Here is a 26,800-nt window from a genome sequence, read left to right on the forward strand (position 1 = left end):
ATATATATGTAGATTTGTATATATATATATATGTGTATATACAGTATATAAGTAGATATGTATATGTGTATATACAGTATGTATATATATGTGTGTGTGTATATACAGTATGTGTATATATGTATATATATATGTATGTGTGTATATGTATATATATATATATAACTGTGTATATATATGTGTATATATATATATTTATATATATATGTTTATATATGTGTCTGTGTGTATATGTATATATATATATATATATATATATATATATATATATATGCCAGCAACACTCATGACAATGACAAAACAATTACATTGTCAATCATGTTACGTTATTATTAAAATGTTTCCTTTTCTTTTACTTCTCTGCTACCAATCGCAGGTATTTTGCTATATATATATATATATATATATATACAGATATATATAAATATATATATATACAGATATATATAAATATATATATATATATATAAATAGATAGATATGACAACAACACTCATATCAATGACAAAACAATTACATTAACAATCATCTTACGTTATTTTTAAAATGTTTGCTTTTCTTTTTCATAATTTCTTTAACACACTACTTCTCCACTGCGAAGCGCGGGTATTCTGCTAGTATATATATATACACAGTAATCCCTCCTCGATCGTGGGGGTTGCGTTCCAGACCCCCGCGATAGATGAAAATCCGCAAAGTAGAAAACATATGTTTGTATGGTTATTTGTATATATTTTAAGCCCTTATAAACTCTCCCACACTGTTAACATTATTAGAGCCCTCTAGACATGAAATAACACCCTTTAGTCAAAAGTTTAAACTGTGCTCCATGACAAGACAGAGATGACAGTTCTTTCTCACAATTAAAAGAATGTAAATAGATCTTCTTCTCTTCAGGAGCAGAGAATTTCAGAGAGAGAGAGAGAGAGAGCGCTCGCAAAGAAAAACAAACAATCAAAAAATCAATACATGTGCTTTTAAGTTTGCCGCGGCATTTTTTAGAGGAGCGTCAGTATCTTCTAAGCAAACAGCCTCTGTGCAAACAGCCCCTCTGCTCACATCTCCGTCAGGTGCAGAGAACATCAGAGAGAGAGAGCGATTAAAGCAAATCATCAAAAAATCAATAAGTGTGCTTTTGGAAGAACCGTGATAAAGCAGCATTTCTTAGAGGTGCGTCCGTATCCACTAGGCAAACAGCTTCTGTGCAAACATCACCTCTGCTCACACCCCCTCCGTCAGGCGCAGAGAATGTCAGAGAGGGTGAGATAGAGGCAGAGACAAGCAAACAATCAAGCTCCACGTGGGATGCATATCTTATAGCATTGAGGAGTTTTAGTTAATATGTAATACATGCTCTGATTGGGTAGCTTCTAAGCCATCTGCCAATAGTGTCCCTTGTATGAAATCAACAGGGCAAACAAACTGAGGAAGCGTGTAGCATAAATTAAAAGACCCATTGTCCGCAGAAATCCGCGAACCAGCGAAAAATCCACGATATATATTTAGATGTGCTTACATTTAAAATCCGCGATAGAGTGAAGCCGCGAAAGTCGAAGCGCGATATAGCGTGGGATTACTGTATATATATATGACAGCAACACTCATAACAGTGACAAAACAATTACATTGACAATCATGTTACGTTATTTTCAAAATGTTTCCTTTTCTTTTTCATTACTTCTTTAACACACTACTTCTCTGCTGCGAAGCGCGGGTATTTTACTAGTTATTATTATTCTGCGTGTGTATTTTTAACATTGTTAATTTCCTCTTTTCTGGGAGAGGCTCTGGTATTTCAGAAGACCAAATTTGACTAATTATATAAGAACATTGATAGAACAATAACCTAATTGAGGCTCTGGTATTTCAGAAGACCAAATTTGACTAATTATATAAGAACATTGATAGAACAATAACCTAACAGTGCAGATTAGACAGTCATCCTCCAGATCTAATACCAGCTGATCACAATAAATATCTGTCTGTACTCAATAACCCAGTTATTTTAAGCTGTATTACAGTTTTTACTCATTGCTTGAACACTATAGACACATGCTTAAACTAAAGTAACATAACTTGAAGTTGTTGTTACTATACCTTAAACAAAGTGTAACCATACCTTAAACAAAAGTGCTGCTTTGCACTTTAGTTGCAATTCTGCAACACACTCGCATCTTTCTACAAAACACATACTCCTGCACACTACACACAATTTCATACATAAGACACTTCATTCAAAAATGAAATCTCGGGGTACAATTGGGAAAACACTTCTATTCAAAATACAAAACACATTGGGCAATTGAAAATACCTACAAAACGCAACACCAATCAGCCAGGTAAAAAAAGACCTCACTTAAGCCATTTTGAGAACTTTGCAAGCATGGAAGCAGGGAGAGCTAGAGGCAGAGGTAGAGGAAGAGGAAGACAGAGACACAGAGGAGGACGTGGTCGAAGAGGCCATGCAAGGACCATTATTTCTGATGACATAAGAGCAACTTTGGTGGACCATGTCATAAACCATGGCCTGACTATGAAGGAAACTGGACATAGAGTCCACCCTAATCTAAGCCGTTTCACAGTTTCATCCATAATAAGGACATTCCGACTGGAAAACAGGCATGTCTTCAACTCTCTTCTCCACTCGGACTGTATCTAGAGTATTTACTCTAGAGTAGAGTACTGTATCATATCACATTGCCATATCACATGTACTGTATTTCAGGGTGGCTAATGCTCCTTTTTGAACAAAAGTGGTAGTTTTGTGAAACATACGATGATAATGTGTTGAGATGTTTCAGTAATGTGTATGGTATACACAGTAAAGTACAGTATATACAGTACTGTAAAAAAGATGCAAACCAATAACAATTTGTGGTTGCATTTTTCTACAGAATGGCTAGAAGACCTACTGGGGGTGGACGCCAATGCCTGTTCACCCAAAAGCAGGAACTTGCCATTGTGAACCTAGTCAGAGCAAACAATGCAATCCGTCTCCACCAGCTACAGCAACAAATACTTGAAGATAGACAGGTATTCAACAACATAAATCGAGTAAGCATTACCACTATCAGACGCATCTTGGTAAAGCACAACATTACCATGAAGCGACTCTACAGGGTCCCATTTGAGAGGAACAGTGTCAGGGTCAAAAGGACTTCGACATGAATATGTACAGGTAAGTGTTACAGTCCTTTACATTTACAATACAGAATGGGTGCAGTCCAGTAACAGCTGAATAAGTACCATTGGATTAGTGCCACATAGATATATTCAGAAAGCTACACAGATACCTGTGTGGTGGGGTGGGGCAGTTCTGTATGTGTAGTAGTGTAGTTGTGTGTTTTGAGTAATGCCATCCACAATATGTATTTTTCGTTGCAGAGAATCTTGGACATGGATGGAGCTGCTCAGCCTCATGAATTTATTTACATTGACGAGGCTGGATTCAACCTTAGCAAAAGTAGATGACAGGGACGTAATATACTTGACCGAAGGGCGATTGTGCACGTCCCAGGGTAGCGCAGGGAAATATCACATTGTGTGCCGCCATAAGCCTCCGAGGGCTACTGTACCATCATTCCAAACTGGGTCCTTATAATGTGCAACACATAACCACATTTCTAGATGAACTTCATGATGTAGTTGTACAGAACAGACCAGAGCAGCCCAGGTTTGTTGTTGTCTGGGATCATGTCAGTTTCCATTGAGCTGCTATCGTCCAGAACTGGTTCACCAACCATGATCAATTTGAAGTTATGTGCTTGCTCCCTTACTCCCCATTTCTCTACCCAATAGAAGAGTTTTTTTCTGCTCGGAGATGGCGCGTATATGACCGCCAACAACATGCCAGCATGCCTCTTCTGCAGGCAATGGAACAGGCCTGCGGAGACACTGACATCCATGGATGGATTTGGCACACAAGGGGATATTTTCCCCGATGCTTAGCGAGAGAAGACATTGCTTGTGATGTTGATGAGATCCTGTGGCCAGACCCCAACAGACGGCAGGATCCATAAGGCCACTTACGCACAATTATGTTTTTCTGTGTTTACAGTAGTGTATTGTTTGTTTTTTTTTTTTGCTTTAACTAATTTTACTGTACTGTAAAGTACACGACTATAATGTACAGTATTTAGTATTTCATTTTTTAGGTGTTGTGAAAACGTGCCTTCTGTGGAACTGAATAAAAACAGTGCAAACAAAAGTCTGCAGTGTTTTATATAAAGTAGACGTGTGTGTTGCTGCTGATTTTAAAGTGTATTCATATGATGCAAGTGGGTATCATTAGAATGACATTTTGACAAAGGATTGTTAGGTTTTGATAGCAGAGTTTCAATTTGACATAGATGTGAATGGTTTATTTCCCAGTGTTGTTTCTTATTTACTTGTGTGTAGAGTTTTGACATGATGAACCAAGTTTTGCAAAATGTGTTCAACGGGCAAAAACTGTAATAGAAGAAAATCCTACTGCAAATTTCAAAAACAAAAACTGCAATATTCTCATTAAAAAATTCCAAACAGACCATTAAAAATGTAAATCTAAATGTTTATGTGTCAATATTGAATTAACAACTGGTAAAAGTCAATGTTGTTTTATTCTTTATTATAAAAAGACAACAAAGAAAACAATCATGTTTATACTGATTAAATCTGCGAAGGAACACTGAGACATTTTCTCCCCAAAAATCTAGCTTTTATCCAATAAAGGTACAACTTAGTTTAAAAGATCAATACATATATAAGATTTAAGCAAATTTACCATACATTTAGGAAAAGCACAAAATGTGAAAAAGATTAATTTTATTTGGCTGAATGACTAATCTTTGATTAAAGCATTCTTCTGTCAACTAAATCAAAGCAGACAACAAAGAAAAAAGAAATTTTAAAAATTATAATTTATTTCAATCTGCTATAGCTGCTCCTGAGTAACTATCCTAAGCATAAACAACTATTTCCAAATAAATACTTTCTGCTTAAAAATAACGCAAACATTTTAAGCATAAACATACAACTAAGGGCAATTTCTGTAAATGGAAAATAATGTAATAATGTGGGATGGCCAATTTATAATATAGCATTAACATTTTAAAGGTATTAATAAAGCAACGCATAAGCTTTGAAGGATTTGTAGGTGCAAAGTGCTCTAAATGCACCTCATTCTCATCAAAACAGGTTGGTATATTATCACAGACAACTACAAATGACTACCTACTAAAAAAATGTTACAAAAGCAATTAGCGCTCACCAGACATGACTCAAGACAAGACATCAGCTGTCTCACACAAGGCTCCAAGCAGTTCTGATTTCTCTTCACTTTCTGAAGGGATGTGTCCTTTAAAATCTGAATTACAAAACTAAAAGTGAAAAAAAAACTCTAACAGAATTGTTAATTTGAGATAACATTTACTCAAGAAGTCAATGAAACTGGGGAAAAAAAGTTTTCAAAAGACAAAGAGGAAAGTCTGGGTTAAGAACAATACAGCAGCGGTTTATCTCCAAACACCAAAATATTTATTTCTGAATGTGTATTACTACACAACCAAGTAGAAAATGGGTAAAATGCCAAAATGAAGAAGTAAAAGAGGACAGGCTTTTTTACGCTATAACAAGAACTGTAGTAAAGATGCATGAGTTTATACTGTTCCTTTGAAATGAAACTTATAGACTAATGATAAGTTGGGTCAGATGGTGGGGGAGGAACCTGGACAGACATAAAAAGCCCAAGTGAGTGGTGACGGTGGACAGGGAATGTCTGGGGGAGACCCATGTTCAGAAGACATTCAACTCCAGTCTCCAAACGAGCTTTTCCCAAATCCCAGGGGGTTTGGAGACAGAATCCAAATGGTCCTTGCCTGTCTTGAGAAAGTGGCTGCAAAGAGCTCTAGTCTGAAGGTCATAGGTGCCTCTCAGGGTGGAAACCCAAGGACCAAATGGTGGACACCAGAGGTGAGGGATGACATTAGGCTGAAAAATGAGACCTTCTGTGTATGGTCAGCACGGGAGATCCTTAAAGCAGCAACAGAAAGGTACCAACAGTGCAAAAGGGCTATAGCCATAACAGTCAAGGAAGCAAAAACCTGAGTGAGGGAGGAGTAAAGAGAGACCATGGAACACAACTATCAATCAGGCTCAAAGAGGTTCTGGCATACCATCAGGCAAACTCAGAAAGAGAAGGCAGGAATTTACCCATACTGTTCTCAGCAAGGCTGGAGAAGTTCTAACCCAGAGTAAAGATGTTGTATGGCGGTAGAAGGCACATTTTGAGGAGCTTCTGAACCTGATTGGACACGTCCTCTATGGAGGAGGCTGAGCCACATACTAATGTGGGATCGCTACTTATATCCCTGAGGGAGGTTACAGATGTAGTAAAGCTAAACTGCAGTAGCAAAGCCCAGAGGAAGTATGATATCCTCCAAGAAATGCTGAAGGCTCTGGATATTGTTGGACTGATATAGTGGACACAACTTTTCAAGGTTGTGTGGTCATTAGAACAATCTAGACAAGAACAGGCCATTCAGCCCAACAAAGCTTGCCAGTCCTTTCCACTTATTTCCTCCAAGAAAACATCAAGTCGAGTTTTGAAAGTCCCTAACATCTTACTGTCTACCACACTACTTGGTAGCTTATTCCAAGTGTCTATCGTTCTTTGTGTAAAGAAAAACGTAATAATGTGCGAAATTTACCCTTAACAAGTTTCCAACTGTGTCCCTGTGTTCTTGATGAACTCATTTTTAAATACAAGTTTCGATCCACTGTACTAATTCCCTTCATAATTTTAAACACTTCAATCATGTCACCTCTTAAACTTCTTTTGCTTAAACTGTAAAGGCTCAGCTCTTTTAATCTTTCCTCATAATTCAACCCCAGTAGCCCTGGAATCAGACTAGTCGCTATTCTCTGGACCTTTTCTAGCGCTGCTATGTCCTTTTTTGTAGCCTGGAGACCAAAACTGCACACAGTACTCAAGATGAGGCATCACCAATGCATTATAAAGGTTGAGCATAACCTCCTTGTACTCCACACATCGTGTTATATATCCTAACATTGGCTGCAAAACCTTCTTAATGGCTTCTAAACACTGTCGGGAAGTTGATAGCTTAGAGTCCACTATGACTCCTAAATCCTTCTCATAAGGTGTACTCTTGATTTTCCGACCGCCCATTGTGCATTCAAACCTAATATTTTTACTTCCTATGAGTAATACTTTACATTTACTGACATTAAATTTCATCTGCCAATCTGCCCAAGCCTGTATGCTATCCAAGTCCATCTGTAATGATATAACGGATTCCAAATTATCTGCTAATCCACCTATCTTGGTATCATCTGCAAACTTAACCACCTTCTTACTTATATTCCGATCTAAATCATTTATATATATTAAAAATAGCAGCAGCCCTAGCACTGACCCCTGTGGAACACCACTCTTAACATCGGTCAGTTCTGATGAGGTTCCTCGCACCATCACCCTCTGCTTCCTGTGTCTGAGCTAATTCTGCACCCATCTAAAAACATAACCCTGAACTCCCACTTCTTTTAAGTTGATGCCCAACCTCTCATGTGGCACCTTATCAAATGCTTTCTGAAAGTCCAGATAAATACTATTATAAGCTCCACTGTGATCGTATCCTTTTGTTGCCTCCTCATAGAATTCCAGCATGTTAGTAAAACACAAACTCCCTCTTCTGAACCCATGCTGACTGTTCAGAATAACTCTTGTCCTTGCCATGTGTTTCTCAATCTTATCCTTAATAATTCCTTCCATTAATTTTCCTGTGATGCATGTTAAACTTACTGGCCTATACTTGCTTGGATCTGCCCTGTCACTTTATATAATGGGATGATACCTGCCATTTTCCATTCATTCAGAATCTCTCCAGTGCACAGTGACTTCCTAAAAATATGTGTCAATGGTTTATATATGTACTCACTAGCCTCCTTAAGAACACGAGAATAAATATTATCTGGTCCTGGTGAATTCTTTGATTTCAAGGTCCTGGTGATTTGTTTAATTTCATCAGGAACTGTACCTCTGGAGTGGCAGATTGGGGTGGTGGACCACATTTTTAAAAAGGGAGACTGGAGGGTGTGCTCCAACTATCTTTTTAAATGAGTGTGACACGAATTTGCAATTTACACTAAACTACATTAAATAGCAGATTACCTTCCTTGATGACTTAGTGGAAGATGCAGATACTGAATTTATTTGCAGGGTGTACCAGAAACCTAGTGATAGGAATAACTTTCCCCTGGGGTCAAATGATCATCCTAGAGCCTTGATAAATAATCTTCCTATTTTACAATTTTTGAGGTATCGTAAGATTTGTTCGAACAGGTTAAAATTCTCGTCTCAAGCTAGAAAATTGTATCAAAGATTTGTGGACAGCGGTTATAATTAAAAAATTATTAAAGAATCATACAACAGGGCATTAGGGTTAGATCGATGAACTAGCCGTGCTGGTGAAAAATGTCAGAACCCACAGAGAATGCAGTTTGCTGTGTTTTAGTGAAACATGGCTAACAACTACCATCCCAGATGCTACGTGGAGCTACCCGAGTTTAGCACAGTTAGAGCAGACAGAGACGCAAATACCAGCGGGAAGAAGAAAGGAGGAGGACTCGCTCTCTATGTAAATACAGTGGGTACGGAAAGTATTCAGACCCCCTTCAATTTTTCACTCTTTGTTATATTGCAGCCATTTGCTAAAATCATTTAAATAAATTTTTTTCCTCATTAATGTACACACAGCACCCCATATTGACAGACAAAAAAAAAGAATTTTTGAAACTGTTGCAGATTTATTAAAAAAGAAAAACTGAAATATCACATGGTCCTAAGTATTCAGACCCTTTGCTCAGTATTTTGTAGAAGCACCCTTTTGAGCTAATACAGCCATGAGTCTTCTTGGGAACAATGCAACAAGTTTTTCACACCTGGATTTGGGGATCCTCTGCCATTCCTCCTTGCAGATCCTGCAGGCTCGTGAACGCGGCTGAGATAATATAACTGACTTAAAAAAACAAAAAAACAAAGCTAACCTTAAGAAGTATCATAAATTACACCAGCTGTTACAGATTGAAATAAAATGTATGTTTTTATTCTAAAATAGTAAGATTAAGCGCAGTTTACTTCTCAAAACGGAGTGGTGCAGAATCAAACTCGCGACCTTTTGATTCCCAGTCGGCAGCTGATTCTATTGCGCTACGGAGGCACTCATAATAAACTGGTGTCAATGTCGCATGTTAAGGCGGCTTTTTGTTTCTGCAGTTATATTTTTGAATAAAAGCGCAATTGTGTTAGATTTGTACCTTTTGTGAAAGTATTTGTTTGATACTTCAGGCTTCATACATTATATAGTTTCCGCCTACATTTTGTCATCTACTAGTAGAATATAAAAAACGTTTCTGTTTTAACAATGTGTTGACACAGATTACTGTAGAAACAGAACAGACATGAAATGCGTGTGTTCCAAACAACGATCTATTATTTCCAGTCTAAAACTCCATTTCACTCCCAGAAAATCAATCAAGGCATGAGCTGGGAGAAGTTTGTGCACATTCTAAGTCAGTGGGTGGATGGAATAGCCGGCTGCTTGCAGCCTGATTTTTATCAGCACATTTAGATGACAAAAGCAGCTGGTGGAAAGCTGTGAATGATTTTAAGAAGCGATTTAAGGTGGGATTTACGAGATTTTTCGTAGGCTCTGGTAATTCTAGTGTTAAAGGCGTTGACCAGCATGAGCTCAAGCGCGTGCAGAAGGAATTCCAAGTCCAGCTCAGGGCGGTGAAGGAGCAGTACAGGAGAAAGCTGGAGCAGAAGTTGCAGAATAACAGCATGAAGGAAGAGGGATTTGATGAAGATCATCACTGGCTGCAGCTCGAAGCAGGATGCCACCATCAAGAGAGACGTGGAGAGAGCAAACCAAATGAACAACTTCTTTAACAGGTTTGACCACCCTAACCCACTCTCACCTCGGAGTACTGCATCCTCCAATCATCCTTCTGCTGATACCAGCAGAGTAGAGACATCCCCACCAACAATTACAGCAGCGCAGGTGAGCAGAGAGCTGAGGAGACTTCGTGCCAGCAAAGCATTGGGTCCAGATAGAGTACCGCCATGACTGCTGAAGGCCTGTGCGCTGGAACTGGGGAGTCCTCTACAGCACATCTTCAACCTGAGCCTGGAACAGGGGAGAGTCCAGAGGCTTTTGAAAACATCTTGTATCACCCAAGTCCCAAAAGTACCACGTCCAAGTGAGCTGAATGACTTCTGGCCAGTTGCTCTGACGTCACATGTGATGAAAACCATGGAGCGGCCACTGCTTCACCACATGAAGCCACAGGTCCGCCACGCCCTTGATCCTCTGCAGTTCACATACCAGGAGAAGGTGGGAGCGGAGGATGCCATCATCTATATGCTACACTGATCCCTCTCCCACTTGGAAAGAGGCAGTGGTGCTGTTAGAATTATGTTTTATGACTTCTCTAGCGCCTTCAACACCATCCAACCTCTGCTCCTTAGGGACAAGCTGACAGAGATGGGAGTAGATTCACACCTGGTGGCATCGTGGACTATCGTAAAGACTGACCTCAGTATGTGCTTCTCGGGAACTGCAGATCTGACATTGTGGAAAGCAACACAGGAGCACCGCAAGGGACTGTACTTTCTCCGGTCCTGTTCAGCCTATATACATCAGATATACAACATCGACTCAGAGTCCTGCCATGTGCAAAAGTTCACTGATGACACTGCTATTGTGGGCTGCATTAGGAGTGGGCGGGAGGAAGCTAATCAAAGACTTTGTTAAATGGTGTGACTCAAACCACTTACACCTAAACACCAGCAAGACCAAGGAACTGGTAGTGGATTTTAGGATGGTCAGGCCCCTCATGGACCCCGTGATCATCAGAGGAGACTGTGTGCAGAGGGTGCAGACCTATAAATACTTGGGAGTGCAGCTGGATGATAAATTGGACTGGACTGCCAATACTGATACACTATGTAAGAAAGGTCAGAGCCGACAATACTTCCTTAGAAAGTTGGCGTCCTTCAACATCTGCAATAAGATGCTGCAGATGTTCTACCAGACGGTTGTGGTGAGTGCCCTCTTCTACACTGTGGTGTGCTGGGGAGGCACCATAAAGATGAAGGAAGCCTCACACCTGGACAAACTTGTTAGGAAGGCAGGCTGTATAGTAGGAATGAAGCTGGACAGTTTAACATCTGTGGCAGAGCGACGGGCGCTAAGCAAGCTCCTGTCAATCATGGAGAATCCACTGCATCCACTGAACAGTGTCATCTTCAGGCAGAGGAGTAGCTTTAGTGACAGACTGCTAATGCTAACATTATTCAAAATTATTGTCTGTTTTTACATGCATTTTTATTACTCTTTAATTTAATATTGGTTTTTTTTTTTTTGTATCAGTATACTGCTGCTGGATTTTGTGAATTTCCCCTTGGGATTAATAAAGTATCTATCTATCTATTACATACCTATCTGGTATCTGGATATATATATAGATAGATATAATGTGTGTGTGTATATATATATATATATATATATACAGTGGTGTGAAAAACTATTTGCCCCCTTCCTGATTTCTTATTCTTTTGCATGTTTGTCACACAAAATGTTTCTGATCATCAAACACATTTAATCATTAGTCAAATATAACACAAGTAAACACAAAATGCAGTTTTTAAATGATGGTTTTTATTATTTAGGGAGAAAAAAAATCCAAACCTACATGACCCTGTGTGAAAAAGTAATTGCCCCCTGAACCTAATAACTCGTTGGGCCACCCTTAGCAGCAATAACTGCAATCAAGCATTTGCGATAACTTGCAATGAGTCTTTTACAGCGCTCTGGAGGAATTTTGGCCCACTCATCTTTGCAGAATTGTTGTAATTCAGCTTTATTAGAGGGTTTTCTATCATGAAACGCCTTTTTAAGGTCATGCCATAGCATCTCAATTGGATTCAGGTCAGGACTTTGACTCGGCCACTTCAAAGTCTTCATTTTGTTTTTCTTCAGCAATTCAGAGGTGGATTTGCTGGTGTGTTTTGGGTCATTGTCCTGTTGCAGCACCCAAGATTGCTTCAGCTTGAGTTGACGAACAGATGGCCGGACATTCTCCTTCAGGATTTTTTGGTAGACAGTAGAATTCATGGTTCCATCTTTCACAGCAAGCCTTCCAGGTCCTGAAGCAGCAAAACAACTCCAGACCATCACACTACCACCACCATATTTTACTGTTGGTATGATGTTCTTTTTCTGAAATGCTGTGTTCCTTTTACGCCAGATGTAACCGGACATTTGCCTTCCAAAAAGTTCAACTTTTGTCTCATCCACAAGGTATTTTCCCCAAAGTCTTGGCAATCATTGAGATGTTTCTTAGCAAAATTGAGATGAGCCCTAATGTTCATTTGCTTAACAGTGGTTTGCGTCTTGGAAATCTGCCATGCAGGCCGTTTTTGCCTAGTCTCTTTCTTATGGTGGAGTCGTGAACACTGACCTTAATTGAGGCAAGTGAGGCCTGCAGTTCTTTAGACGTCCTGGGGTCTTTTGTGAACTCTCGGATGAGTCGTCTCTGCGCTCTTGGGGTAATTTTGGTCGGCCGGCCACTCCTGGGAAGGTTCACCACTGTTCCATGTTTTTGTCATTTGTGGATAATGGCTCTCACTGTGGTTCGCTGGAGTCCCAAAGCTTTAGAAATGGCTTTATAACCTTTACCAGACTAACAGATCTCAATTACTTCTGTTCTCATTTCTTCCTGAATTTCTTTGGATCTTGACATGATGTCTAGCTTTTGAGGTGCTTTTGGTCTACTTCTCTGTGTCAGGCAGCTCCTATTTAAGTGATTTCTTGATTGAAACAGGTGTGGCAGTAATCAGGCCTGGGGGTGGCTACGGAAATTGAACTCAGGTGTGATACACCACAGTTAGGTTATTTTTTAAAAACTGCATTTTGTGTTTACTTGTGTTATATCTGACTAATGGTTAAATGTGTTTGATGATCAGAAACATTTTGTGTTACAAACATGCAAAAGAATAAGAAATCAGGAAGGGGGCAAATAGTTTTTCACACCACTGTATGTATGTATGTATATATATATATATATATATATAGATAGATAGATAGATAGATATATATAATTTTTGTTTGTGTATGGATGTACAGTATGTATGTGTATATATATATATATATATATATATATATATATATATATATATATATACTCAGCAAAAAAAGAAACGTCCTCTGACTTTCAACTGTTTTTACTTTCAGTAAACTTAATGTGTAAATATTTGTATGAACACTAAAAGAGTCAATACCATAAGACATAAACTAAAAATGTTTCACAATGTGTCCCTGAATGAAGGGAGGCTCAAAATCAAAAGTACCAGTCAGTATCTGGTGTGGCCACCAGCTGCTTTAAGTACTGCAGTGCATCTCCTTCTCATGGACTGGACCAGATTTGTCAGTTCTTGCTGTGAGATGTTACCCCACTCTTCCACCAAAGCACCTGCAAGTTTCTGGATATTTCTGGGGGGAATGGCCTTAGCCATCGATCCAAATCGATCCCGCTCCAGGGTACAGGCCTCGGTGTAACGCTCATTCCTTCGACGATAAACACGAATCCGTCCATCACCCCTGGTGAGACAAAACCGTGACTCATCAGTGAAGAGCACTTTTTGCCACTCTTGTCTGGTCCAGCGAAGCTGGGTTTGTGCCCATAGGCGGCGTTGTTGCTGGTGATGTCTGGTAAGGACCTGCCCTACAACAGGCCTACAAGCCCTCAGTCCAGCCTCTCTCAGCCTATTGCGGACAGTCTGAGCACTGATGGAGGGATTGTGTGTTCCTGTTGTGACTCGGGCAGTTGTTGTGGTCATCCTGTACCTGTCACGCAGGTGTCATATTCGGATGTACCGATCCTGTGCAGGTGTTGTTACATGTGGTCTTCCACTGCAAGGATGATCAGCTGTACTTCCTGTCTCCCTGTAGCGCTGTCTTAGACGTCTTACAGTGCGGACATGGCAATTTATTGCCCTAGCCACATCAGCAGTCCTCATGCCTCCCTGCAGTATGCCTAATGCATGTTCATGCAGATGAGCAGGGACCCTGGGCATCTTTCTTTGGGTGTTTTTCACAGTCGGTAGACAAGTCTCTTTAGTGTCCTGCGTTTTTAGAACTGTGACCTTAAATGCCTACTTTCTGTAAGCTGTTAAGGTCTTAACGACCATTCCACAGGTGCATGTTAATTAATTGATTATGGTTAATTGAACATGCATGGAAAACATTGTTTAAACCCTTTACAATTAAGATATGTAAAGTTATTTGGATTTTTAAAACATCATTGTTGAAATACACAGTCCTGAAAAAGGACGTTTCTTTTTTTGCTGAGTTTTGCTGATGTTTCCTTTTCTTTTTCATTACTTCTTTAACACACTACTTCTCCACTGCCAAGCGCGGGTATTTTGCTATACTTAATAAATGTTCCCTGGATTTAATGTTATTAATAACTGAGGCTTCAAATAATGAAATGTCTAAGTTAAAGAGTCAAACTAATGTTTTACAGCAAGAATTTTCCAATACCTTAGACAGTAATAACTGAAATTCTGTTTTGGAAGATTGTAAAAAATGTGTTGCCTCTTTTGAATCAGACCTTAAGTCATATAAACAAAAGCAGTTTGATAGAGATACCCGTGATTATACTGTGTGTTTTGTGTATAAATGGCTTGATCTGGCCAGTGCACATCGCCGATATTCTAGATCTGAAAAACATTTACATTCTTCACCTGATTTTTCTGCTTCTTTGTCATCTTTCTTGCTTTCTTCTAAAGACTCTAAAGTTGACCACACACCCACACACTCTTTTTTAGACCAGTGAATATTAAGGTCAAGCAGACCTTGTCGTATGCACACCACTTATCACCCTAAAAGTCACACACGGAAGAAACACAGATTCTGATAATTTATATTTTTTCAAAACCTCTTACTACCACTACCCACCAAGCTTCTACTGTATTCTACTGTATTTTGTCTCTATTGTATTTTGTGCCCTGTCATTTGTATCCACTTTCAAATATCAACCTTTTAATACTCAAGCCGAACGGTTTAAGTTATATAGAAAAATCTGTCTCCGTGCTTTCTTTAAAGATCATGATAGCAGACAACAGATGGGACTTTCTTCTAAATCTACTTTTATGCCTCCATGGCCTGTAAGCTCAGAAATTGATACATTTTATCATTTAGTTATCAGAGATGAAGAAAATACAGAAAGAACAAAACACAAACCATTTACAAACATCAAACATCTGTTACCAAAAATACATAAAAATCTGGAGAATCTGACAGGTCATCCTATAGTTTCTGCTGTGAACTCTATTTTACAACCATTAACTCAATTTATTGACTTTTATACAGTGGGTACGGAAAGTATTCAGACCCCCTTCAATTTTTCACTCTTTGCTATATTGCAGCCATTTGCTAAAATCATTTAAATTATTTTTTTTCCTCATTAATGTACACACAGCACCCCATATTGACAGACGAAAAAATAATTTTTGAAATTGTTGCAGATTTATTAAAAAAGAAAAACTGAAATATCACATGGTCCTAAGTATTCAGATCCTTTGCTCAGTATTTAGAGGAAGCACCCTTTTGAGCTAATACAGCCATGAGTCTTCTTGGGAAAGATGCAACAAGTTTTTCACACCTGGATTTGGGGATCCTCTGCCATTCCTCCTTGCAGATCCTCTCCAGTTCTGTCAGGTTGGATGGTAAACGTTGTTGGACAGCCATTTTTAGGTCTCTCCAGAGATGCTCAATTGGGTTTAAGTCAGGGCTCTGGCTGGGCCATTCAAGAACAGTCACAGAATTGTTGTGAAGCCACTCCTTCGTTATTTTAGCTGTGTGCTTAGGGTCATTGTCTTGTTGGAAGGTAAACCTTCGGCCCAGTCTGAGGTCCTTAGCACTCTGGAGAAGGTTTTTGTCCAGGATATCCCTTTACTTGGCCGCATTCATCTTTCCTTTGATTGCAACCAGTCGTCCTGTCCCTGCAGCTGAAAAACACCCCCACAGCATGATGCTGCCACCACTATGCTTCACTGTGGGGACTGTATTGGACAAGTGATGAGCAGTGCCTGGTTGTCTCCAAACACTGAGGAGAGGCAAGACACATGATAGCCCGCATGGAGTTTGCTAAAAGACACCTGAAGGACTCTGAGATGGTGAAAAATAAGATTCTCTGGTCTGATAAGATCAAGATAGAACTTTTTGGCCTTAATTCTAAGCGGTATGTGTGGAGACAACCAAGTTTTTTTATTGAAATTATTCTGTAGTGTTTATATATTTATGATAATTAATTTACAGTTATCTTTATCATTCATACAGATTTCGGTTTTGGGTAAACTGATTAGTGGATGCTTGATGGTTCCTGTTCCGATATCATAGGTATATTTAAGTGGATTCTTGGTGGTTAATTGTCTCATAGTATTATTTACTTATTTAGTGTTTCATTATATATTTCTAATTTTTAAGTTCATTATTGGTTTGTTGTGTCCTGATGAAGAGGTTTTCCTTGAAACGTGTTGGCCAGATCTACAAGCAGAGGCAGCCAAGTGGTTTGGGGTGGGAGGGGGATACTTTGATAGACAATCCCTTGTAGTTTTCAGTCAGTCTCCTTGCACGGTGATGCCAGGTGGCCTTCACGTTTGCCTGATGTCACTCCATGTGATGTCTTCTTGTGGGGCTATCTCAAATCGAAGGTATACACACACACCGACCTCAAAACTTTGAAGCCCTCAAGGACACTATTCCCCACAAAATCACTGCTATTCCCCTTAATATGGCCAAATGAGTCATGCGAGCATTCAGAAATCATCTTAAAGACTGTATCACTAATGATGGCCACCACCTTGAAGAAATCATTATTTAAACAATGAAATAAATCTATTTTGTATACCCTTTCTTGTGCCGCAAAGAAATTTATTTTATGTTGTACATTTTGTAGAATAAACGTTTGAAATATGGTACTTTTTTTTTGGCTCACCATGTAGTATCTGTATCTTGGTACACTGGAAAACATTCTCCATTCCAAGCAACAGGTTGATTTTCTTTTTATACTGTTTGTTTTCTTTTGATACAGTTTGCTTTTGTTACATTGCTTTTGATGCATTTTGCATAGTAGACGGTTTGCAGGTTACTTGCAAAGGCATTATATTTGTATAATGGTTTCTATCATGAAAATATATGATGAATTTGGCACCCGCTGAATATTGTTGAGGTGTGATTCTGGTAGCGGAAAATGGGTCTATGTCTTTAAGATGTATAGTAGATATTAATAACTGCATTGGTGCTTCATCTTTTCTTCAAACTGACCATTTAACCAGAAAAGAGATTCCGCCTAGTTGTGGAAAGTCAGATCCAGGGGAGCAATGTGGATTCCAGACTGTAGAATGATGGACCAGGATTTCAAAGGGGGCATGGGAGTATGCCCAATTCTTCTGCGTGTGTTTTGTGAACTTAGAGAAGGCGTATGACCGTTTTCCTCAAGGTATTCTTTGGGGTGGGGTATGCTGGAAGAGTGTGGAGTTCCAGGGCTACTAAAAAGGGATACTCAGTCAAGTATAATCATAGTCAGAGCTGTGTCAGAATACTCCGAAAAACATCAGCATCGTTCCAGTTGGTGTGGCACTCTGCCAGGTCTGTGCTTTGCCTTTGTAATTTTCATGGAGAGGATATCAAGGCACAGTCAGGGTGGGGATATGTCCAGTTCAGTGGCCTCAGAATCACATCACTGCTTTTTGCAGATGACATGGTCCTATTGGTTTCAACAGGCTATGAACTCCATCATGAAATTGGAATGGTTTGCAACTGAATATGAAACAGCAGGAACAAGGATAAGTACCTCCTAATTTGAGGACATGGTCCTCATTAGGAAAAAGGTGGACTACTCTCTCCAAGTGGGAAGTTAGTTACTGCCTCAAATGTTCACGAGTGAGGGGGAAAAGGGATGATGAAGTCGACAGACGGATTGGGGCAGCAAGCACAGTAATGTAGAGGTGAAAGAGGAACTAAGTCAGAAGGCGAAGCTCTCAATTTAACAGTCAATCTACACAACTACCCTCACTTATGGTCATGAGCTTTGGGTAATGACCGAATGAATGATATCACTGGTGTATCCGGCCAAAATTAGCTTTCTCTGCAGGGTGGCTGGGCTCTTCCTTAGGGGCATCCGGGAACAGATCAGAGTAGAGCTGCTGCCCTCTGCATCAAGAGGAGCCAACTGAGGTAGTTCAGGAATCTGATTGGTGCAGGGTAGAAAGGTATAGGTTTATGGGGCCTTAGGATTCCTTTTGGAACAGATAGCACCTGTTCCGGCATTATGGGTTACATCTGAACCAGAGGGGTACCAATTTATTGAGAAGGCGCATGAGTAGGCTAGTTGAGGATTGTTTAAACTAGGAGATAGTTGGGTTTGGCAGAGAGTTTAGGACAGGTAAGTTTATAATTACATATGGAGGAACAAACAACAGTGTAGAAATAAAAATTTTTAGTAATGTAAATTCTAACCCAAAATGTAAATATAGAATGAGTAACAAATTAAAAAAATAGCTTGCCTTAATGCTAGAAGTATCAAAAATAAGGCAAGTGAGTTGGAGCTGTATGCAGCAGAGCATAATTATGGCATTATAGCAACAACGGAAACCTGGCTAAATAACACAGATGGGGATGAGTATAACATAGAGCAGGGGTTCTCAACGTCAGTCCTGGGGACCCCCTGTTGCTGCAGGTTTTTGTTCCAACCAGCTTCTGTTTTTAATTGAACTCCTGGGCTAATTAAGTGAACTGATATTTCCCAAGTTCTGTGTTTAAGGAACAATATATTAATTAGAAAACTAAGTTTGCTAAAAAAAAATATATATATATATTAAAATGTACCAAGCAGTTATATAGGGATAATGTATTTTTTTTTCCTTTTTAACAGTATTTTCATCTTGATTTTCATTCTACTTTTAAGGTGTTCTAATTGTTTAAATAATCCATTATTTACTAATTAGTGGGTTTGACTCTAAAGTAGCTGCAGCCTTTGATTATTCAGTGTTGTTTGCCTGGGTGTATGCTCTGCTCGTTTTAAGTTGTCATTATTAAGATACAATGATGAAATCAACAAAAGAGAGTTAAGCATTTAAATCAATAGCAAAAGCAGAAATATTTATAAATGTCTTATAAATGTAAAAATCATGCTGCTGTTCTTTTCTGAATGTCGAATAAAAGAAAAAAAAATATCAGCTAATTAAATGAGATCACTGTTACCAGGTGTTGTCATTGATTAGGAATCTGGTAGGAACAAAAACCTGCAGCCACAGGGGGTCCCCAGGACTGACGTTGAGAACCCCTGATATAGAGGGATACACATTTTAGGAAGGATAGACAGAACAGAAAAGGAGGTGGGGTTGCTCTTTATGTCAAACAGAATTTAAATACAAAAAGGACATAGCAGGTCCAGAAAAGGTTCAGAGAAGAGAGACGATTTCAGGGTGACAAGGGATGAATTATGAAGAAAGCATTACAAGAGCTGAGCCTTTTCATCCATCCATCCCTTCTCTTCCGCTTCTCCGAGGTCGGGTCGCGGGGGGCAGCAGCTTGAGCAGAGATACCCAGACTTCCCTCTCCTTGGCCACTTCTTCTAGCTCTTCCAGGGGAATTCCAAGGTGTTCCCAGGCCAGCCAGGAGACATATTCCCTCCAGCGTGTCCTGAGTCTTCCCCAGGGCCTCCTCCCGGTTGGACGTGCCCGGAACACCTCACCAGGGAGGCGTCCAGGAGGCATCCTGATCAGATGCCTGAACCACCTCATCTGACTCCTCTCGATGCGGAGGAGCAGCAGCTCTACTCTGAGCCCCTCCCGGATGACTGAACTTCTCACCCTATTTTTAAGGGAAAGCCCAGACACCCTGTGGAGGAAGCTCATTTCAGCCGCTTGTATTCGTGATTTCGTTCTTTCAGTCACTATTCATTGCTCATGACCATAACTGGTGGTAGATACATAGATCGACTGGTAAATTTTCAGTTTAAGCAAAAAAAAGATTAAGAGGTGACACGACTGAAGTGTATAAAATTATGAAGGGAATTAGTACATTGGATTGAGACTGTCATTTTAAAATGAGTTCATCAAGAACACAGGGAAACAGTTGGAAACTTAAGTGTAAATTTCACACAAACATTTGGAATTTTTTCTTTATACAGAGAACCATAAACACTTAGAATCATTTACCAAGTATCATAATAGATAGTAAGACTTTAGGGACTTTCAAAATTAGACATTTGATGTTTTCTTTTGGAGGAATTAAGTGGATAGGACTGGAAAGCTTTTTTGGGCTGAATGGCCTGTTCTCATCTAGGTTGTCCTAATGTTCTAATACAAAATCCTAAAGTAGCTTTGTGTCTTCCTTTTTGTTCCAGTGGGCAAAGTTATTTTGGGAGTAAAGACAAAAATGCAGTCCTCCCATTTCTCATACTTTTTTAGTGTTGACTTACAAGTTTGATCTAATATTGTTGTATCAGTAATATAATAAATAAAAAAGATAAGAAGCAAACATTTTTATATTCAGTTTTTAAAGTTCAAAACTGCCACCAAACCAAATATCATGTTTTCAACATTAAAATCCCACAGGTGATTAACAGTGTAATGAATTAAATAGCTTGTTATTTAATCTAAACTGAACATAATAGGCATGTTTATTCAGGTAATAAGAAAACTGACAAAAATACCTTTAGTATCTTGGCCTTCATTGTTGAAGGGATGGTTGTTGGGTTTGTAAATTGAAAGGTGGGTGCTGCATTGTTAGGGTACTGAGCAGGAAACATAACCACCATTCGTACTTGATGACTTCTGCAGTGTGCTGTAACTGCACAGCTACGGTTTACTGCATCCATCTGAATAACAAATAGATAAATGACACACTGAATATTGCATTTTATGTATTACTTTTTATATGTATCTCAATAAACTCAATCACACAAACTAAAGAAGTTGTCAGTATGATATGTTTAGCAAACATGTTGCTAAACCAGACTAAGCAAATAGCCTAGCTTTTTAATCATCCAGCAACTGTATGTGTCTGAATGAATAAATTATGTGCAGATAATAATAATGTTTAACTATATCCTGACAGGGTATGTTTGTGTGCCAATATTTCCACAAGTAAAATCTTGCTAATGTTTTCTATATTACTGGCCGTTATTAAGCCCAGACATCACTACTTAAAGTGTTAAGAAAGACCGGAATATCTTTTGGGATAGTCCAAAAAACATAATTTTGTTTCTTTTTGGCCATTTGACCGAGACTTGCTTTTGTGGTTCCAATTATAGCCTTTTTTCATAACCTTACTATATACTGCATAGCAATTACACTCTTTAGCAACTCATTTACATTTTTTTATGTAATTTAAGATGTTATTGCAATTATAACTTATTTGAAATGCATCTGTCCATTTTTGTCACCTACTTCCCCAGCTCAGAGGTAATAGAAGGGCCACTGCCTGTCCTAGCAGCAATGTGCACTAGGTGGAAATCAATCTTTAACAAACTAAAAAAATGTAAAATAAAATTGATCCAGCTCTTATCTAAAACAAGAGTAACATATGCTAATGAATATCCTAGATTTGGATAATCTGTTTTTTTATTTATAAAAATAAAATTTTTATAATTTTTTTTTTAATAGACCAGATGCAAAATATTTTAACTGGCGGACACAGTGGACACTGTAGTTGCAAAGCGTCAAAATGAGGCATATGTACTTAAACGTTTGAAGAAAACATTTTTAGATCAAGGAAACTTATGTCACTTTCAACAGAGAAGGCAACGGTATTGTTTCTGTATAAGCATCAGAGATGAAGGGAAGAAAGACCCACCACATGACAAACTGTATCAGGATCCCAGATTAGGACCCAAGTGCAGCCATGCAATAGATGACACCTCAAAAGTTCTTTTTTAATATTATGAATATATCAGAGGAAATTATAAAAAAAAAAAAAAAAAACAAGCATACAAAGTCTGCTTAAAACAAAATATTACCTCTACATTAACATTTCGAATCTGAAGGTTAATCAATGAGAATTCCTGTTGTAGTGTCTGTGGTAGTCCAACAATATCCTGCTTCTCATTTGAAGCAACACCTGAATTAACTTCACTGCGCTGAGCTATAAAAGAGTTATTCAAATAACAATTTATTTACAGAAACTACTATAGCAACACTAATAAAAATTAGTATGGAAAAGCAGCAATAAGATATTTATAGAACATTTATTTAAATGTGTAACATCCTATAGGTCAAAAGCAAACTCAAAACATCCAAAAGAAATCCACTTAACTTCAAAGCAAGCAAAAAAAGTTTAAACATCCCTTTTAAGGTAAAATTAAATGTTTTAGTGAATAGTAAAAGTTATTCAAGTATAAATACAGCAATTCATTAAATAGCAATCTGAGCAATAGCCTGCATCTTTACTAACTTATCAATTGTGATGACTCAGTAATCTGCTAGTTCAGCTAGTTCAACAGCAAAGTATACATTTTTAATTATTATAACAATTCTACAAATAGTAGCAGTAAAAGGAATCACAAGAAGGTACATTTAAGAAAGTAGCAGAACTACACCAGATTTATACTGCATAAAAAGAAGTACAGCTGTGGTAGAAATACGGGATAAAAGACAGAAACATAACAGATGATCACACAACTCAGTGGAAAGAAATTGGAGCATTATCCACAGAATTCCTGTTCTTGAAGACTTTAATATAAATACAGTACACCCCGAAAATTTGCGGGGGTTACGTTCCTAGAGCACCTGCAAATTGTGAAAAACTACAAATTTTGGATGTGGTTACAAAAAAACGCCTATTTTTATAGTTTAAACCCTAAATATGCCCCCAAAACACTTTTAATTTAATTTCAAACTCAGCTTAATACATTACCTAAAAAAAAGAATGTAAAGGTAAACCTGCATACTGTACAGTGCTGTATTGATATGTCACCTGCAGTGCTAGAATGTAAAATACCGATGTTACCCCTATATGTACTGTAATTCATGTAAGTGCGTTTTCATTGCCAGAAACCTTAGAAGGTGCAGAGCATTTCGGCAACATCTTGGGGCTTTAACCCTTAAACTGCCACATACTTGGGGGTTAATGCCACAGTTCACAAAGAAAAAGTGAAATTTTAATGGAACACATTTTTTTCATGCGAAGAGCATCACAATTACTGCAACACTAATTATTTTACACACTGCTAATGAACTGCAAAAACTATTTAAAAAACTACTGGAACAATATGTACAAAGTGCAACTGACACCATGGGTCACAGAATTGCACAGAAACACAGGAGATTGTAGAGACAGGAACTTTTTTCAAACACTTCAAATAAACATGCCTCTTTTAGAAGTAAAATGAGCTAAGTATGCAGTTAGTTTTCGATTAAAGAATAGACAAATAACATAGGGGAGCACAATGGGAGTGGGACCACCAACAGGAGCAGAGGATGTCTGGGGGAGGAGAGAGAAACAAAGCAATCAACCAAAAAGGACAGGTGCTGTTCATGATTTTAAGTAAGCGTAGCGTCGCGCGAGAAGCATATCACACTATAGAGCAGCCTCAAGTAAGCCCAGCAAGTAAGGGAGCAACGTGAAAGTAGTCTGTCAGCGTTTTTTAAGAGGGGGTTTTTGAGGAGTGTCCGTGTCTTCTAGGAGTGCGTTTAGCACCCCTGTTCACAAGGGGCTGGCAGTGGTCAAGAGCTGGCTGCTCAACGAATGTACGGCACTGACCGATCAGCTCCTGCGTGCTCGCAAATGGCACTGGGAAACGACTATAGCCGGGTGTGGCGGTTTAATGGTAAAGAGGAACAAAAACGGAAAACACAAGAACACTCAGCTGGGGATGCATCACAGTCAATCAGCAGCAAGGAGAAATGAATAACGCTGTAGCGGTCCGGTGCCAGTAAGATTCACACCGTAGAGAAGATGGTGATTTATTTATTTTTATGGTGGAGATTCCAGGGATGCACCCAGACTTGGCCCGACCCGCACACACTCACAGAGACAAAAACAAAGCAAACCAGTAATCAAACAGCAAATAAAGAATGTAATGAAAACAAATGAAATAAATGAAAACAATGATATCACCCCTGTTCCCCTTACAGCGATTACACATTAAATATAACAAAGCACAAACAAAACACACACAGTAAATCATTAAAAAACGGCAACAGATGAAATGTAATGATGAAAATAGATAGTCCAAAGATCCGCACGTTGAATGGGAACATAAAGATAGTCCTACCGCTAGTTCCTGAAATGATCAAGACGGGTGGGCGGGTTCAGGAGCACTCCTTTCTTTGCAGAATGGCCATGAATCCACTTACAGTTCTCATGTACACAGGCAGACAGCAGACAATCCAGACACACGAAACGATCCATGATGAAATGAATAAGTACAGGTAACCCAACAGAAGGCAGACAGACAAGAACTTGTAACACAAATTACAAAAACTTTTTTTTACTTTTGGTCACCGGCCCCCTTTTAAAATGCTGCGCTGACATCCTTTGACCCCAACAACCTCAGCACCCTCAGCAGAAGACCAATCAGAGCCACTGCAGGGAGTTGCAGTTTTTAAATTCTATTGGCTACTTTCACTATCCCAAGCCGCGTTTTCCTCTACAGTCGCTTCCTGTTCTTTCCACAGTGCAGTATTGCCACGAAAAAAGCCATAAAAACTGTGGAGGATATTTGCGGTTTCCGCTAACAATTATTAGATAGGTTCTAAGGATAAATCCACGTATGACTGAGGCTGCGACTTCGTGGAGGTCTACTGTTTATCTTGCGGGGTACTTACTCCCAGAAATTTTTTTCTCATAATCTACAACTGATCATTATTTGATATTTTTCATTTTTTTTTTAAACAAAATACCCCCTATTACCACCACAAGAAACACTATAGAAAATTGGTACTCAGGTGTTAATTGCTGTCTGTCTTCTTCAGCTCGCACTTGACTGCATTTGTATATCCTTTTTTCCTTGACAAATTTTCTGCCACTGTTATCAATATTACTGAATATATTTTCTCAAGACATAAACCAGTGTCTGTCTTTAGCCAACAACTATAAAATAATCAATGAAAAAAGCTGCGCACTTACAATTACTCATTGTTTCACTACACATGATCAAGAAAAAAAAACATCTGAAAACTATTGGTGTTACACTTATTTCTTTTAAGTGAAAAAAAAGTCTATAAACTCATTTGAAATTGCATTGCAATGTTTTTCACACATCATGGAATATGAAGTACACAGTCAGCATGAATTTGACATAGGGTAGGAAGAACATGAAAAGTGGTACATAGTGGACAGAGCAACTGAGAAATGAGTGAAGAGTGCAGTTGTAGACAGTGGCCTAATCACAAAGCTTTCATAGACACAGCAGACGCAACAATAAATGTGAGAATGAACGGTAGGCTTTATTTGTGAAAATGGAAGAACTGATGTAGCATGGTACTTAACTGTAAAGGATGTGTCTTTTCAGAGAAAAAAATATGATTTGAATGCTGTTATACTGAAATGCTGCTGCATGTAAGTATTACATGCACACACAATCACAAGTGTTGAACCACTAACAGTCATGATCACCCTTATTGGCAGCCATGAAATTTAAGTACAACATGTAGAACACATCCTGGGAAAAAAAAATAATCTCGTGAAACAGCTATGGTCTATAGACGCTCATGTTTGGTACAGAACAGCAAATAATGAGACATAAATTTAAATAAACAATAAGAAGAAACTAATGAGAAGAACTAAAAGATAGCCATGACACTGGTATTGACACCCTTTAAATCAATGTTTAAAAAATACTACATTTGACTCATCTGAAATTAGACTCACCTGCGATAAATTGACAAGTGCCCACATGACTTGAATTAGCCAATTAATGATGACTTTAGTACTTTAAAAGGCCTCATGTTATTCCATGTTCCTTTTTAACAATGGTGAATACAAGGGAGCTCTTTGACAACATCTGAAATACTATTATCATCTAAACACAATGCTGTTAAAAGGTATAAGGCCATCTCCAAAGACCTTGATATCCCTGTTTCAACAGTGTGTAACATTATTAAGAAGTTTGCTAGGGATGGAATTGTCAAAAACCTTCCTTGTCGTGGACAAAAGAGAAAAACTGATGACTTAGTCTTCCAAGGTTGCTGCGAACTGTGGAAAAAAATACCATGTAAAACATCCAACCTAAAGGATGAGCTAAAGCAATCTGGAGTCATGGTTACCATACTTTGCAAACTAAACTAAGAAGGGCTTTATAAGTGAAAGCCCAGGAGGACCCCAATGCTGAAGAAGAAAAGACATCAAAAGGAATGACTGATCTTTGCCAGACAGTACCTGGACAAACCACAATACAATACCACAATATAATTAAGCTTATAAGGAACAAAATATCCTACCTATAGTTAAGCACGTTGTAGAGCTGCTTTGCTGAGCTTAGTTAATGAATGTATCACAGGAATTATGAAATATGAGGATTACCAAGGTATTTTAAGCAAAATGTGCTACACAGTGTAAGAAAACGAGATCTGAGTCAACGATTATTGGTTCTCCACCAAGATAAAGACCCAAAATGGTCTGTATACTTTTTGGCATTTGAAATTTCATTTTAGAAGAAAAAACGAAAAAATGAAAATGAAATGAATTTTCAGATTTTGATTTTTGATTAAAGAACAAAATGAGGGAAAATA

At 38.5% G+C, this 26,800-nt stretch overlaps 1 protein-coding gene across 1 annotated transcript in view; it reads right to left on the reverse strand.

Moving 5' to 3' along the window:
* The window catches only part of wdr59 (WD repeat domain 59), a 300,882-nt gene that overhangs the window by 163,717 nt on the left and 110,365 nt on the right, over positions 1–26,800 (reverse strand). Inside the window, exons 13-15 of the mRNA XM_039763605.1 lie at positions 22,087–22,211; positions 20,782–20,946; positions 5,249–5,344 (exon numbers count right to left, since the gene is read on the reverse strand). Of these exons, the coding sequence (XP_039619539.1) occupies positions 5,249–5,344; positions 20,782–20,946; positions 22,087–22,211 (386 nt within the window). The remainder of the gene's footprint in view (positions 1–5,248; positions 5,345–20,781; positions 20,947–22,086; positions 22,212–26,800) is intronic.

Source organism: Polypterus senegalus, chromosome 9, assembly GCF_016835505.1.
Source record: "Polypterus senegalus isolate Bchr_013 chromosome 9, ASM1683550v1, whole genome shotgun sequence".
Taxonomy (NCBI): domain Eukaryota; kingdom Metazoa; phylum Chordata; class Cladistia; order Polypteriformes; family Polypteridae; genus Polypterus; species Polypterus senegalus.